This window comes from Trachemys scripta, chromosome 1 (assembly GCF_013100865.1).
Source record: "Trachemys scripta elegans isolate TJP31775 chromosome 1, CAS_Tse_1.0, whole genome shotgun sequence".
Classification (NCBI taxonomy): domain Eukaryota; kingdom Metazoa; phylum Chordata; order Testudines; family Emydidae; genus Trachemys; species Trachemys scripta.
The window spans coordinates 19936520-19953490 of NC_048298.1; the positions used below are offsets into that span (position 1 = coordinate 19936520).

Sequence of the window (16971 nt, forward strand, 5' to 3'; positions counted from 1 at the left end):
TAAGCACGCCTGTATGGGCTGCATTGCAGCCCAGAATGTGACAAAAAGTTAAACCTAAGAATATGGTTAGTCAGACCGCATGACTCAGGAGGTGGTCAATCTGTCATATTCCATGAGTACTTAATTCATTTAAAATATACATTGAATTATTTTCAGTGATTTTAATGTTGCTCTATTCATCTTAAATACTTGTTTACATTAACTATTGCATGCCAAAAAGAGAGTAGATTATTAAAAACAGTGAATCAAGCTTTTACATTTAGGTAATTGTTTTGCAGAAGGTTTTTTTTCTTGATATTTTTAATATCTCGATTTAATATAAAACTGCAGTATGCTATCAAATTTTAAAAAGTCTGGATAGGATAATGTTTATTTGAATAATTATTAGGGCTGGTCAAATTATTTATTATAAACTACTTATTTGGCTTTTAGTCCTTTATTTCTGTTTGTATATTGTTTTTGAAAAGATCCTAATTTGTATAAATTTGTTCATTATACGGAGTTGTTGAGTAAATGATCTATGCAAGCAAATTTCACCCTACCGATAATTTGCAGATTGTTGATATTCACCCGTTATTTGATATTCATTATTCATCTAAAGTCAAATGGTATTCTTACAGGTCCTTGATTGGCTGGACTATCCTTCATTTATTTTTTGAACCCACCTGAATCTAGCAATATTGTATCATGAAATTAATTTTGTTTTTTAATTGACTGACTGAATCATGGCTCCAGGTTTGAAATTCACTTTCCTAGAACGTACATGAGAACAAAACTTTGCTTGTAGGAGTGTTCATGAGAGCTCAGACCAAAAGAGATTACAATTGTGGTATAACTGATTGCACTCACCTCATGTGATTGCCCCCTGGCCGAGTGTGTGTCTGCAATTCTCTCAGCTTATGGTGACCCCTGTCAGATGTTTCTCAGGCGGGTTTCTGTGACTCAGCCCTCCAGCCCAGTGACACGCAGTTCGTAGGTATCCAAACCTATTAGACCCCTTCCAGGGTAACAGGACCTGTCTCAATGGTCTCTGTCCTGTCCTTATATGTAGCCCTATCCCTGGGCTCAGTGATCAGTCAGCCCTTCAATCTCAGCCCCTTCTGAGCTGCCTTTCAAAGCCATTTCTCCACTCTCTTAGGGAGCCATCTCCTTTGATCCCAGCCCTCCAGCTGAGCCACCACCCAATATTGGTTAATTTGAAATACCCATCTGGGGTATTTCAAAGTTCAGTAATTGTTCACCCCCATCAGGGTATTCAGTCCCCTCTCTGGGCCTGGTACAACTTCCTCCTCAGGGAGCCTGTGCCTGGTGGGTGGACCCAGGCCCACGCACTACTCCATGCCCCAACCCAGGGAGCCTATAAATAGTAGTCACCTGCTGCTTTTTCTTTAAGTCTGCTGCTGCTACTGTTCCCTGGGCCACTTCCCATGTGGCACCTTCACCCTTACCTCAGGGCAATCTTTTTTTGAGTCCGAACAGCTAGCCAGGAGCTCCGTCTTGCTCCCCCGGTCCCTGCCAGGCACTGCTCTGTCCCTAGTACTGCAGCTCCTTCAGCCAGCCAGGAACACCATTCTTGCTGTTCCAGCTCCAAGCAGTAACTGAACTTCTCTAGCCCTGCAGCCCCTTTTATATAAGCCTGCTGGTCCCTGATTAGCTGCTCCCCTACAGCTCCTCTGTAGGCCACCCAGAGGATTCACCTCAGCATGGTTCCTCTGGGCCTAGTACACCCCGTCACACATGGTCAAACCTAAATCTTCTTTGAATTTCCATAAATTTTGAAAAATGTTCCCACTCTAAACCCAGCTCATATAATTGGGTGTTAAATGTTTTCAGGGGCAGATTTGAGGGGTGGAGGATTGCATGTAATAATCATAAAACTTGAAGCCCTATCTGAGAATAATATTTGTGTTACAAATCTATTTTAAAAAGCCAAAAACAAAAAAAAAACCCAACCCTGAGATTTAACAGCAGGTAACTCTGAAAATTCTGGGCACCTAAAATTTGACTGGATACTTATTTCATTTAAAAGAAGACATTTTAATGGTGTTCACATTACATAATGGCTTGTGCTAATAATATTTTTCTTTAATGCATAAATGTGTCAATTAAAGGATACTGTGAAAATTACCACACATGCCACTCCCCAGCAAAAGATTTGGATATGATCTTATGTTTCTCTTTATTTGATTAATAAAACATATTTGTTGAGATTCAAAAACTAAGTAATAGACACATCAATATATTATATGAATAAGTGCATTAGGAATTCTAAAGTAGTGCTATTTATTATGTCCATGTTTGTGGACTTATGAGGAGTAAGCCATTTTGGCTAAAACAAGAACCACTGAGAATTCTAAACTCTAAATTCAATCTGAACTGAAATTGTATTGAAAAAAGTGTATTTGTGTATTTGTTTATTCATTTCAATTCTCATAAGCTTTTCATTTCTTGGCTCTAGCAGCATACGAATATGTGAGGATAAATACAACTCTTGAGGCATCCAAATGGAGCCAGGAGCTCTGGACATTTCTCAATTCTTTTCTTTCAAAATTTCCAGTTTTTGTCTTCTGACCAAAGAAGTTCAGAGAACTTTTTTTTCCACAAATGATCTGGATTACTCAAACTACCAAACAATTGGAGGTGTACCTATCAATAGCCTCTGAAAATCATTTTATTTCCAAAACAGACTATAAATATATACATTTAAGCTATATTTTAAATGATTACAAGACAGCCTTTAGAATTTCCTTTTATGATGCAGCATATTGCATGATTTGTAGTAAAAGTATACAGATTCTACCTATCTCTTGGTTGCCCATCTCTGTGGTATGTGAGCTCTCAGATAGTATTAAATATCTACATAGCTAGCCTTTGTCAGACTACATAGAAGTCACTGTGATTTACTCATGTGCTTAAAGTCAGGGACATGCTGAAGTGTCTTGCTTAATTAGGGCCTAAGGGCTGGATCTTTCAAACTCTTGCTCCTGATATTTATTGTTGTTGTCATATATTATTCATACTGTGACTGTGCCAAGAAGCCCAAGACAGGTTTTGGTCCCACTGTACTAGGCTTTGTACTAACACCTATGAAGAAAGGACCTGAAATAATCTATACTTATAGGCCTTAATCCTGCAATTGATTGGGACGCAGACATACATGCATGGGCCCCACTGAAATTCAACAGGGTGAGGTAAATTGCAAGATCGGGGCTTAGGAAGTCAATGGCACATTTCTCTTGAGAAGCAAAACGTGCATTGAAAAGATTTGCAGAACTGGCCCAGTTTCAGACAGACCGTATAATTTAGTCCAGTGTTGAGCAGTCAGTGTCATTACACATCTGGATTATCACTGGAAAAACTTTCTAGAAAAAGTGGGTATGAATGAATGGCATGATGGAGAAGGGGAAGCCTGGAATTCCAAGCATTATCTGTTAGCATGGTAGAAGCCATCAAGATGAGTGGATCAGAAATGCAAAATGAGCATATAGGAGGCTGAGACGGTTGGAAGGAGCATAGCAGTGAGATAGATTGAAAACCACTGCTTTATTTCATCCTCTTTTTCATTTGTGGACCCTAAACAATTTTGCATCGAGGTGCAGATGCCCTTGCGAATTGTAGACCTAGTCTGCAGACCTCCAGAGGTCCACGGCTCATAGGTTGAATACCACTGTTCTGTGGTAAAGACAACCTTCCGTGGACCCCTTAGACATAGTCTGTGGACAGACCACAGGTTGAAAGCCACTGAAATAAAGAAAGATGTTGGTAAGAATTAAATGAAGCAGAAGCTTGAAAGTGAAGATGGAAAACTTGTGCAAAGCATGAAGACTTCTACAGGAAGAGAGAAAGAAGAGAGTGACACAGAATAGCACCATTTACTCCTCTAAATTCATAACACCATTCTTATGATTGAATCCAGTCTGTACTGTTATTCACAAATAAGGAAGTTTTGCAGCCATACAAAACATATTCTCTAGACAGCAAAATCATGTGAAATTATTAGGCATGTCAATCCCTGTCCATGCCACAGAAGCACAACAATTGTCTGGAATTATAATTTGTCTTTGGTTTGGATTTGCATCTGTTTAGCAGCTAGTAAAGCTATCTCCACCTTTCATAGCATAATCTATCCTGTGCCATTTGGCACCTGTGTTAAATCTTCAAGAGTAACTTTCTTGGTGTGCATATGTAAGTGATCTGCCAAAAGAAAACAATTCAAGAGTAATTTTTGTTTTGTTTCAGTTATATGGTATTTTTCAAACTACAGTTCTATTTTTCAGGCTATCTGTTGCTAACAGCTACAGGAAGCAGGAATCAAAAATATTTTAATGTGTTTATGGAAGGATTTTTGGTTTATAACCCTCTTAATGCAGTCTACTGGATTTTTGCTGGAATACAGCATAAACTCTTATACACAGATCTTAAAATTATAAGAAAATTTAATAGCAGAGGGGGAAAAAAAATCTTCCTGTTACTATCATGATGAAAGAGCAAATTATATTTTACTCCCCTATCTAAAACAAATGAAACTTAAAAGTAGTCAAAACCTCAACCCACTCTCCACAGGTGAGTGGGAAAAAGTTTTCTAAAGGTGTTTGTCTATATCTGTAGTTCTGTAGGTTTGTTTTCTAGATAGGTCTCAGTGCCACCCATTACCATAATATCTGAGCACCTTATGTGCCTGAATGAATTTGCATTCACGATAACCTGGGTGAAGTAGGGAAGATAGTATCTCTAGTTTACATATGGGTTACTGAGTCGCATAGGCCCAGATGCACACAGGGACTTAGGTGCCTAAATCCCAGATTTAGATGCCACTGCAATCCACAAAACCCCTATTTGAATGCTGTATAACCCTGCCTAAACTCACTAAGCACCTAAAGTTTCACTGTAAAAGTTTTTATATGCTTATGTTTCTGTCTCCAGGCATGCATGCAATCTCTCACTCTAGACATCCAGATGCCTAAAACCCAACATAATCTTCAAACTAGGGAGAGATAGGTGGGAGAACAACTATCTACCTGCAGATTGTGGTCCATTCAAAATCCAGCTAGAGGAGTTTGTGGTGGCTCCCTTATAACCTTTACTCACTGGTTAGAGCACTCACTCAGGGTGTGGGAGACCAGGTTCTAGTTCCCCTTGACCTGATAAGGAGAGAGGATTTCAGTACAGTCTCCCGTCTCTCAGGTAATCGCCCTAACCAGTGGGCTATGAGAGATTCTTATGCTGACTCCCACATTCTCTTCTGTTGAAGCTGTTCCACTGTGGAAAAATAATTCAACAGTCATTGGGTCCAAGATGAGTTAGAATGACTCTGTTGCTGGGTGGTCAGGCATTCACCTGGGTGGTGGGAGACAAGGGGCCAGTCCTCTTGCTCCTATTTAATTGTGTTTCCCAAATGGAATAGCTTCAACAAGAGAGACTGAGGAAGAGCCATATCAGAATATCCCATGGCCTACTGGTTAGGGCCACTTTCCTTAGAGGTGATAGGATTTGAACAGGAATCTTTCTTCTCATTAGGCAGAGGGGAAATTAACTCAGCTCTCCTACTTCCAGGCAAGTGTGTTAACCACTGGGCTGAAAGTGATAAGGGAGACACCACTGTTTCCTCCTTCAGCATTTCTTGCAAGGACAGCTGACACACCCAAGTGTGCCTGATTCCGAGAGGGATTCCCAGCTGTGGATCGCAAGCAGAGATAGACACCTACCTGCAGCACAGTCTTAGGGACCTAACTTCGTGGTAAGAGTGGGGTTTAGGATACACCATTCTCATTGGTATCTCCCATTGGTTAGCTTAGGTGTCTCCCTGCCTAACATGCTGGTTTTTGTGAATACCATTCTTAAGCAACTATCTCTCCCCAGGCATTGTATAGGGAGTTAGGCTCCTAACCCAGGGTTTGTGGATTCCAGTGATTTTTCACAGTGCCTAAAGGTTAGGTGTTGCAATGCTCAGTGTTATAACCAACGTATACGTGTCTTTGTTATTCCAGATCATAGAGTTTAAGGGCCTGATTGTTGGGTGGGGGGAATGGGGAGATAGGGGTGAAGTCTCCAGTTTACTTCAGATCAAGCAGTAAGCAACTTGGTCAAGGTCACAAAGAAGGATTATGGCAGAATCCACATTTCCTGAATCCTAAATAAATACTTTAGTCACAACATCCACGGCCCTCTATTCCGGTGCTGAACTGTGCATGATTGGGGGAAAAATATATTTCTTAAAGTTAATGTCCTAAACTGGTACAAATGTGAATTGAAAGGCGAAACAGATGGTATCTGCTAAACAGGGCAGGGAGAAATTGGTCTGGAGATTTATTTCAGAGAAATAAGTGAGAGATTTTGCTGACTGTCAGTGGTAGTAAGAATGTAATTCAATAAGTGTAGGCTGTGTTCGAATAGATGGAAAATTAATCTTCAGCTTCTGTCTCCTGTGGGATTTTTCTGTGCCATTATTGATTGCATTTCAAGCTCCTGCCTCAAGAGAGAAATTGGTTGGAGTTAGATTTTAATTGTATTCACCAGCTACATTAGATTACTTTCCTTCACAATATATGTGCTTTGTGGTATGTTTGTGAAAACAAAGTTGGTCTGGATATTAAAAATGTAGCCAATACATTTAGTCTATTGATAGAAACATAATTCTTAGTTCTCTCATTGTTGTGTGATTAATGAAAATACACTGTTTTTTCAGCGTTACTCTGAGTCCACATTATTCTAATTAAGATATATTTTTCAGGGGGAACTGGTAAATTCCTATTAATTACTGAGAAACCATTATGACAACTGGATTTTGTCAATTAGTGACTAGGAGTGAAATTCACCCAGTTTGGAAGGATCCAGGCACCATTTAAACCACTTTGTGCCTGTAGATTGTGGACGGGCAATGGGGTCTGGGTTGTACCCATTGTCATCACAGTGGCTCTCTATGCCAGCCCAGTTAAGGTCAAAAGTAGGCACTTGAAGGCAGGCTGCTGGTGCATTTTATGTGAATCCTTTGGGCCCAGTTCCTTGGGGGCCACAGAGACCATGATCATAACCATGCATGTGGGGAGGGAATCTAAATGAGTTGAGGGAAGTGAGTGAATGAACCATCAGATCTATGTAGTTCTCCCTTTGGGCCCATGGAGCATAGACAGAAAAGATCCCATACCCTGGCTTGATGATCTCTAAAGCAAGAGTTCTCATCTTGGGGAGGAGTGCTGGTAGGAGTTTCAGGGGGTCTTTGGGGCTAGAGCTTGTATGGAAGCATAAGGCCCCTGTGTCATAGCTCAACGTGGGAGTGGACCTGCAACCTCTTCTCCATGCCAGGTGGGTGGGAAGTGGGCAGACTAACTCCCCCTCTATCCCAAGAGAATAATAGGGGAGGAACAAAGAGAGATTACCTCACCTAGAGAACCCTCTGGGATGTGTGCCTTTTCCCCCTTGGCAAGATGCAATCATCTGAGCCTGTAGTTGCAATCAACAATTCTAATATCTCTTACTCAGAACTGAATTGAATCCTTGCAGAAAAGAGATTGCAGAGATTCATGTTCAGTGGAATACGGAGTTTTTATAATCCTTCCAGTCAAATATGAAAGCTCGCTCTTGGGAGCACTACTTTTATGGAGAACAGACCATAGTGAAGCTTTGAAATAAAAAAAAAAAACCTCCGCAAACTCAAAACAAATAATCTTTGTCGAGAAAGAGGGGAAACACTACATGGTTCTGGCATTTTATAGTGGTAATGTGGCTTGATGGCCCCCAGCATTCTTTTCTGAGCATGTCAACATAGTTTGAGACTGTTAGTGCTGATCTCAAAATAAGCGACAGTGCTAGGTATTTTTGGTGATTTGTTTAATCAAATTGTTTGCAGGCATGAGAGAAATTTTCTCACATCAACAACCTGTTGTTGGGATCTCATTTACAGAGTTAGTCTAACTCATTAGTTTGGACAGCATGAGGCCAGAAAATAACTTATGACCACCACACCAAAATTTGCTAACTGTTAGGTGGCATTTCAGACTTGGAAACACTTACACTGCCCTGTAATTGAAAAGCAAGAATTATGGTAAAACATTAATTGGGCCAAATTACATTGTGTCTAGAGCGATGTTAATGTTCCATCATTTTGAATCCTAAACAGTCACTGTTTTTGGATCTAGTATGATTGTTTAAAATCTAGATATAACACCAAGAACTTCTTACTGAGACTCCTGTTTTCTTAAGGGGGGGTGGATAGTGTGTTAAACTGAAATGTGTCATGCAACATTGTGCAGATGTATCCTACTCTATCTACTTTCCTGGTTTTAATGCTAAATTCCATCACACAAAAAAGAGAAACTTCTATGTACAATGTAGAAGGGATAGACTGTAAACAATTTACAGTTGCTGATATATGTTAGTCCATTGGCCTGAAGTCCATTGGACTACTTGTGAAGATAAATGCTGATCAATGTGAATATGTCACCATCTGTCCCTAAATAGGGACTAAGGATTATAACGTGTTCTACACATTTTACCTATTCATGTAAATTCTGACTCAGACTTATGTGGATGCCCAGTACAGATAGGAGTGTTAGGAGCCTCCTGACATCCTTGCACTGCCTGAAGAGAGACAGACGGAATCACTCTCTGCACTTAGGAGATCATAGGACTGCTGCCCCTTACTGCTCCCCCAAAGAGGGTGAGTGGAGGAGGCAAGAACATGGTTGTTTCTCTGCTCTGGCTTTTCATAGAGCTGTCACTTGCATGCCATAAAAATAGCCAGTATTGGGCTGCCCAGACTCTCTTCCCCCAGGAGCTCTGGCAGGCATTCTGTCTTCCAAAGTGCAATATCTCCCAGCTTTCCTGCTGGAGCAGTGAAACGTCACACTACCCTGTATTATGCTCAAACCTCCAACTAGTACTGCATTAGGACAAGTGGTAGGGCAGCTAATGAGATGATAGCAGGGGGTTGAACTAGATGACCTCCTGAGGTCCCTTCCAACCCCGATATTCTATGATTCTATGATATTTCAATGGCTATGATATTTCAGTCAAGCCATCCTATGGTTGCCTTGATATTTGGTTGAGTATGATTAAATACTACAATGATGGACAGCATAGAAATGCATCACTAATAATCTAAAGACAGTTATGTTTGACTGGTTAAAATCTGTATTATTCTTAAAAACATAATATATCTTACAAAATCAGTGTCTTTGTGTATAATACTAAAAATAACAATATAGTGATACTTTATTTTTATATTTATTATTGCTGTTCCAAGTAGTTAACTGTTATGGTGAGTTTAAAAAAAAATCCTGTGAATACTTATATCATGTTTATTTCCTTTTTTTCTCTTGTTATAGGCCAAATGAGCCATTTATGTAAAATCTACTTATGAAATGTACAATGTTGTAGCAATTTAGGATTTGCAATCTGCAAGATAATTTCCTAATAGGAATATGGAAATAAATCGCACTTACACTTTTCCACCTACAGCTTTATAATGAGCTTGTAACTCTAATTAATTATGAATAAGTGTCATGCAATAAAATTAAATGCTCTTGCATTGCATTGTGTGTATGTGTTTTCTATATATAATATAATAAAATATGAATCTTGGTGTATAGTGCTGGTTTCACCTTTTCCTTATGTCAGTTTTAATTCCATTGAGTTTAATGGGGGATCTCTTGGTTAAAACCAGCGCAAGAGAGGATAATGTGTGTGTGTGTGTGTGTGTGTGTGTGTGAGTGAGAGAGAGAGAGAGAGAGAGACCTATACACACAGCTAGCTATTAGAGAAAGATTATGAGTCTATTCTGTGCCAAGAGGCAAATGTGAATAAAATTGTTCTTAAGATAAAATTTAATATTTTGGCCTTTCAATGTTTTTCCTTTAAAGTCTGAAAAGAACGAGAGTGAATCTGGAAGCCAGAAAATCAGACCAGTGTTTGAAGAAGATGCTGTTTTTGGACGACAAATATCTTACCAGCATGCAGCAGTCCACATACCAACAGATATTTACGAAGGCTGTAAGTAGCATGTGAACACGTGGTTTTATAATTATAATAAGCTTATTATGTGCACCCCATTCATAAAAGCAAATAGCTAAGTATGCCTATTTTTCATTTATATTCATATCTTTTTGAATGCTTTTCTTTTAAAGAGCTTCACATATGGTACATTAGGCATGATATTCCTATTATGAGCTAGAAGAAGCCTTATTTAGTTAGACTATCTACTATGTGAGAGAGGTAAAGATCTGCTGAGAGAAGATCTGAATTTGGGAAATGGATCAGGGAGCAGGAACTGAGAAAGTAAATTCTTGTGAATGTCCTAATTTTCTCATCCATTCACTCTTTGTACTGCTTTCTCATTTAAACTATTCTCGACAGCTCTTTGTTAGATGGTTTCAGCCTCAGGCAGAGATGAGCACTGAAAACATCTGAAGTATTCCAAAAGCATATACAGTTCATTGACATAGCATGCTGTTCAAGATGGTAGTACTTGTATTACATGTAGCTTATCTGAAGCACTTTTTGGTAGACCAGACCTTTAGCAGAGAGTGTTGAATGAGTTCTCTTCAAACTGAGCCAGTACAGGAAACAATAGCCCTCAAGTTTCCAAGTGAGTAATTACAGCAACCCAAAATTCAGTATTAAATTGTGTCTCAAAATAGAGTATTTTATTGCATGAAACTTCATAAAAAGGTACGATATGGAGTAGGAAGACACAAAAGAGATGCTACACACACATAGAAGTGCCTGCAAAATTATAAAAGGAGGGATCTGTCTTTTAGTTCTGTAGTTAGCACTACTCATTTTTATTCTGCAGACTTTTCTAGTCTGCCAAAATCTCATCAACAGGAATGAGACTCTAATCTGACCTGTATTTCTTTAAAATTCAAAGCCATCATTGTGTATCTGCATCAGTAAATGACATAGGAGTGAAAATGGAAATGTCAACAGGATTGGGGAGGGGAGAATCATAATGACTGGTATTCCTCATATGGTGTGTCTGAATGACACAGATTTAGAGGATTATTCTGGGATTCTGACTTTAATAAATGCTAAAGTTCATTTTAATTGAAGGATTAAAGTGAAGACAACAGCCATTTTCTTGCCTTATTTTTAGATCTTCTTACATTTAGCTGCTAAAATCTTATGAGAAATCATATTGTTCCCATCACTGAGAGACTAATTTTTTTAATGTTCTATGAATTGAGATGTGATGTGTGGTCACAGGAATATTTAAAGGATCTGGATCTTGTGTTAAGGTTCTAGGCAGGATTTGTAAAAGCATGTATATCCCATAGAAACATTTCTAAAGTAATTTTACTAGCAAATTGTCTGTTTAATCTAAAGGGAAAAACCTGTCACTTCCATAGCGCAGGAATGACTTTCGTATTTAATGAAATGGATCTAAAAGATTAAAATGTAAATACTTTATGAGAGAGGACTGTTTCATGACTTGTGGTAGATGCGGTTCATGAGATATTCATGATTTTTTGACACTGACCATCACATTAAGTGCCAGAATAAACTGCCTGGTGATACGACTTTTGATTTAGATTCAGAGAAGAGAGAGTCTTCAAACCTGTCAGATTTCATTCTCTGTCAGCAACCCCTCCACACACACATTCACTACAGGGTAATAATGTGTAACTTTGACTTATAAAGTTACAAATTAACTTTATTTTTGGGCCCCAACTTGTAATAAATTTTATAACTCTTGCAAGTTACAGATTTCATATTAATGAGAACGGAAAACAGCACCAGATTTATTTTTTGGTGACAAAAGACTGTAATATCTGGAATATAGCGGACAAGTTTGGACAGTCATGTATCAACAAATACTGTTTTTAACACTAGGATATAATTCTTTATCAAAAGCAAATTTCTTCAACAACAAGAACATTTTCTTTTTTGTTCATAACCCAAGGGAGAGTGATAACATATTTTCAAACTGATGTTAATTCGTCATCTTGCTGTTCAAATGAATCAAACTGCTGTTTTCTTCCTCAGTTTTTGGTGCCCATTACATAACGAATGGTTGTACCATTTTAGAACAGTTTGATTTGCAGCTCCTTGACCATACTAGACTTCTTGCAAACTGTCATGAGGAGCTATTGCAGTGAATACCTCTGAAAAACAGTGGGTGAAACATAATTTACAAGTTTTAGAGTCTGAGATCAAATATCTTTTGTAACTGAATTATAGCTTGGAAAACAGGGCTAGGCTTTTGTAATGTTTTTTTTTCTTATATATCTGGGGGGTGGGAGTGTGGGATATAGAATTGGATGTTTATATCTCACAGAACAATCTTAAGGATAGTTCCCTTGAATCCTCTCCTCTCTGTGGAGATTTGCCTGTGCAGATCCCATCTCTTGACATACCATACACTTGGTATCACAAGCTAGAAACAATGGCAGTGAGGGACAGGTATGTTTCTCCTTATGCGTCTGAACATTCATTGAGGTCTTTTGACCATAGCTTCGCCTATCTTCAGTTCCTTTCTTGATGCCTAAAGTGTGGGCTTTAAAATCACTGATTCCGCACCACAGATATTGTATTGGCTTCCTCATATTACAATCAGCCTTGCTTAGGGGTGATACGTAACTGCATGTCACCAGGAGCAGATGGAAGAACAAGTGTGTAACTGCCAAGAATTACAATTCACTCCTGTTGGTGTGGATAGGGAGTAAGTTTTATGCCATTCTTTTTGTGAAAAAGCTTACTCTTGCTATGTGGTGAGGAGCACATCCAGGTCACTGCTTGCCATTCTACATCCCTTCCCTGCACACGTGCTTGCAGAAGGGACTATCAGGGAAGTGGTCTGTGCTCTTGTACCTGCAGTCTGAATGGGGTCAAGCAGGAACATAAGGGGAGCCTTAATCTCCATTTCTTGCCTGCATGGCAGAGTATGGAATGGCAATCTTGCCAAAAGGGAGGTCTTGGGTCAGCCTGGCTAAAACTGACACAAACCAGGCCTATCATCTTCAGCATTTTTTAGGGTTCCATTTAGGTCTCAAGATAAAATCAAAATTCTGTTCAAAACAAAAAGGGCCCCAGAATCAACTTTCTGCTACATGTTTTGGGAAACAGACGTGTCTCCTGTTAACAATTACATACATTTCATGACTAATTCCTATACAAGGCACTGGAACTTTACCCTTCTCCTCTCTAAGCATATGAGTGGAACTGCAAGCCAAAACTGAGCCAAACTTCAGCATAAGGCAAGTAAGGTCAGTTGCTTCAGGGATACCACCCTCAGTTGCTCTCACAGTTTGCAGCAAATGCCTGCATAGCTCCAGTTAAACCTCTGTTCTGGTGTTGCTGCAGACTTTGGAAAAGGTGCTGGATGAGGTACCAATGCAGATACTTTTTATAGTCATTCCTGATTCAGTTGTATTAAACGTTCACCCTAAGTTAAATGTTTATAAATTTTCAGCAATCAAGACTGCCATCACTTCATTATCTAATTAGTTCCAAATAGTTGATAAAAGTGACAAATCGACACTTCTTACATACAAATGCAACAAAGAGCTTTTCAACATACTGACATCACTTTAAATAAGTCTAGGCAGCTTCTGGTAACCCAGTAGAGAATCTCCTCCGAAATGTTTGAGAGCAATGATAAATAGTTATGAGTTTTCAGATGATTGAATTAGTTTGGTGAAATATTTGTTATGTATTATTTTTTTATCCTGAATGGATTTGGTATTTTAAGGTGCACTCTTTTTATTAGTATAGCAATCTAAATTCTCCTTTCTCTTTTAAAGAGTGAAGGTGAAGACCTGGCCCCATGGAAATTAATGGAAAAACTCCTATTAACTTTACTCAGAGATTTCCCCCACAGAATGAAAATATATATGTGTTTTTTTTTATTTCAATTCTTACCTATAATGGAATATGCCAATGAGCTCAAGCATGTTGTTATAATAATAATTAATAATTAATTAATATGTATTTATTATTTTCTGATGGAGATCTTCTGATAGTAATTCCGATGGTATTTGCTGCTGTCATGAAACATCAGCTACTGATGTGACATTATAAAATAATATATTGGTAAGATTTAGTGCATTTTTGGCCTGGAAAAGAGTAAGTCTTTAAGAACAATCCGAAAACTATCATTCTGAGGCCTTGGTAATTGACATCCATATCCTTAAAAAAATAGAATTTGCACATGATCCATAGGTGGTTAGATGCCTGGAATATGCCAAGTTACAAGTTTGTTAGGAAAATTATTCCTTAGAAAGTTTTGGATATGGATATTATGAGAATAAAAACCGAAGGGGTTTTTCCAGTCTTTTGGTATTCTTGTTGACAGGGGAATCTATCCTACATATGGACTGTCTTACATATACATATAGGACCTGCCCTTCAGTTTTTATTCTCATAATATCCATATGTGGGTAATAATATCCATATGTGGGTAATAAGTAAGGTTTATTTCAGGAAGGGTCTGTTATATTAATAAAGGATTTTATAAATAGGTTGGAATGTTACATCTGATGAATTTTAAAGAAGACCAAGGGAGTACAACTCTACCTCAATATAACGCTGTCCTCGGGAGCCAAAAAATCTTTCTGCATTATATATGAAACCACGTTATATTGAACTTGTTTTGATCCACCAGAGTGTGTAGCCCCTCCCCCCCCCAGAGCACTGCTTTACCGCATTATTTCTGAATTCGTGTTATATCGGGTCGCGTTATATCGAGGTAGAGGTATATTAAAAATTTCCTGTGCGTCATTGTAAATATTTTAAAGAGGTAATAAATGCATACAATATAAGGTGTTTTTTCTTCTAGGCAAGACAATTTTCTTTTTAGAATTATTTTGTTGTGTCTATGAAAGTGATAAAGATTCATGCTATCAAACTCAAATTGTGGTGATAACGTAATAGGGATATTAGTATTCCTGTGCCCACCTTTTGTGGGGTAGAAAAGGGTAATTTAAAATTGTTGGACGCGAAGTAATTTTATTTTAAAAATTACTGTCCAGAGAAACAAGAAATGGTAGGCCAGCTCTTACTACTTGTTTCTTTTACTGCCAAATCAGGGAAAACCAAAATCAAAATATGCACCGTTGTTGTAGCCATGGGAGTCCCAGGATTTTAGAGAGACAAGGTGTCTGAGGTAATATCTTTTATTGGACCAACTTCTGGTTGAATTGGTATGTCTCTAAGCTCATCCTCAGATGCAAGCTCCCCCCGGATCAGGAAACACCAACTGAAAGCGGCACCAGACCCTGCCAGAACAACAGATGCAAAACATCCAGACTTATCCCCACAGCTACAATAATCAATGCCCCCTACAACGCACCTTTCAAGATCCATGGGTCCTACACATGCCCATCTCATCTTGTGGTGTACCTCATCCAGTGCACTAAATGCCCTATTAACAACTATGTTGGTGAAACCAGACAATCACTATGCTCTTGAATGAACTCACAGAGAAAAATGATAAAAGACAAAAAATATCACTTGTGGGTGAACATTTTTCACAAAATGATCACTCTATATCTGACCTCTCAGTCCTCATCCTCAAAGGAAACTGCCCAACACTTTCAAAAGACAAGCCTGGGAGCTTTAATTCATAAGTTAGCTAGAAACTAAAAATCGTAGTTTTAATAAAGGCACAAGATTCATGCCTTATTGCAACAATTTGTAACCCACTAACCCCCTTTTTGATGTATGACTACAGGGCTGTTAATTGGCCACTTCACCTTGAATGGTCCCTTAAAGTATGCTCTAACTACTTGTGCTAAACTACCTGTTGGATCTACTATTAAAGAGAGATTTTAGCATAAATAGTTATTAAAGAAGTTAATTCTCCATGATAATTTTTTGGAAAGAGGATATTGTTGTCTTCCTGAGATGGGTGAGGGAGTTGCTTGAGCACAGCCAGTAACTAATTAATTCCCCATTTAATTATTCTATACTCAAATGGCTTCTTGTATTACTAATCAGTTTAGCAAGGTCATTAAATTTGAGTTTGGTGCATAAAGCATTTTACCATTTACATAGCAGTGATATTAGGGAATTATATTAAATGCTCATTTTGTTAAAATACTTATAAGTAAACCATCCAAAACAATTTTCCATTTCAACATGTAAGAAATAATCAAAGGTTTAAAACATTTCCTATTATACATGTTTTTCCTAAAGGCTTTTCTCAATAAAGTTTTTAGAGTATTTATAAAAGTTACTTTAACAAGAAAATATATATATACTTATTTGTGTGTTTTTATTTAGAAGTTTTCCTTGGAAGGGTGAAAAAACCCACATTATACCTAGATTTATTGTTCTGATAACACAATCCTACATTAATTTTCATAGGTCTTTTCCTAAAACATGAATGTTTTACATGTCTTGTTTTTTCTTAAGATGAGGTTTATATTTGAACCAAACTGGTATTTTATACAAGAGGGGGAGGGCAGGGTTCATTTACCCCTGTGTTTTATGGTTTGATAAGAATCTTCAGTGTTTTCTTTGAAATCCTTTTCACCAAATTGTGTTTGCCAGTTGCAGTCTTTACAGTTAAAACTCCTATCAAATGTTCTATCCAAAGCACCAATCTCAATTACCAAGTTTACATCCAATTTTCAAAACATAATTTAAAAGAAATTGGCATAGAGAGTAAAGCAAGATAAATGTCACAATGTAGCTTTTCTGAATTGGCATAAACACTCTTAGAGGTGATAACCCCTCCTTAGCCATAAAACCATGTTTGTCTTCCTGACATTTGCCTGTCTCCAGGGTGACTAAGAGCAGAAGCCTCCCGTAATTAAATAAACAAAAATATATGCAGATGAGGTACTTTCCCCCCAAGAACCATACATATGTAACAAAAAATAAATATCCCCTAAGCTTCTGTAAAAGCAGAGATAAGTTTTTAATGACCTAAAAATTACAATAATTTATTAATAGTGAGATCTCTTCCCTATATTCTGAAAAGTAAACACAGGGGCTTCTTGTTCTACTACAGCTGAAATTGACAATCAAGAACAT

General features: G+C 38.0%; 1 protein-coding gene across 1 annotated transcript in view; it reads left to right on the forward strand.

The window, feature by feature from the left end:
* CACNA2D1 (calcium voltage-gated channel auxiliary subunit alpha2delta 1) overlaps positions 1-16971 on the forward strand; it is a 676857-nt gene that overhangs the window by 378420 nt on the left and 281466 nt on the right. The window contains exon 7 of the mRNA XM_034765627.1: positions 9858-9987. Within this exon, the coding sequence (XP_034621518.1) occupies positions 9858-9987 (130 nt within the window). The remainder of the gene's footprint in view (positions 1-9857; positions 9988-16971) is intronic.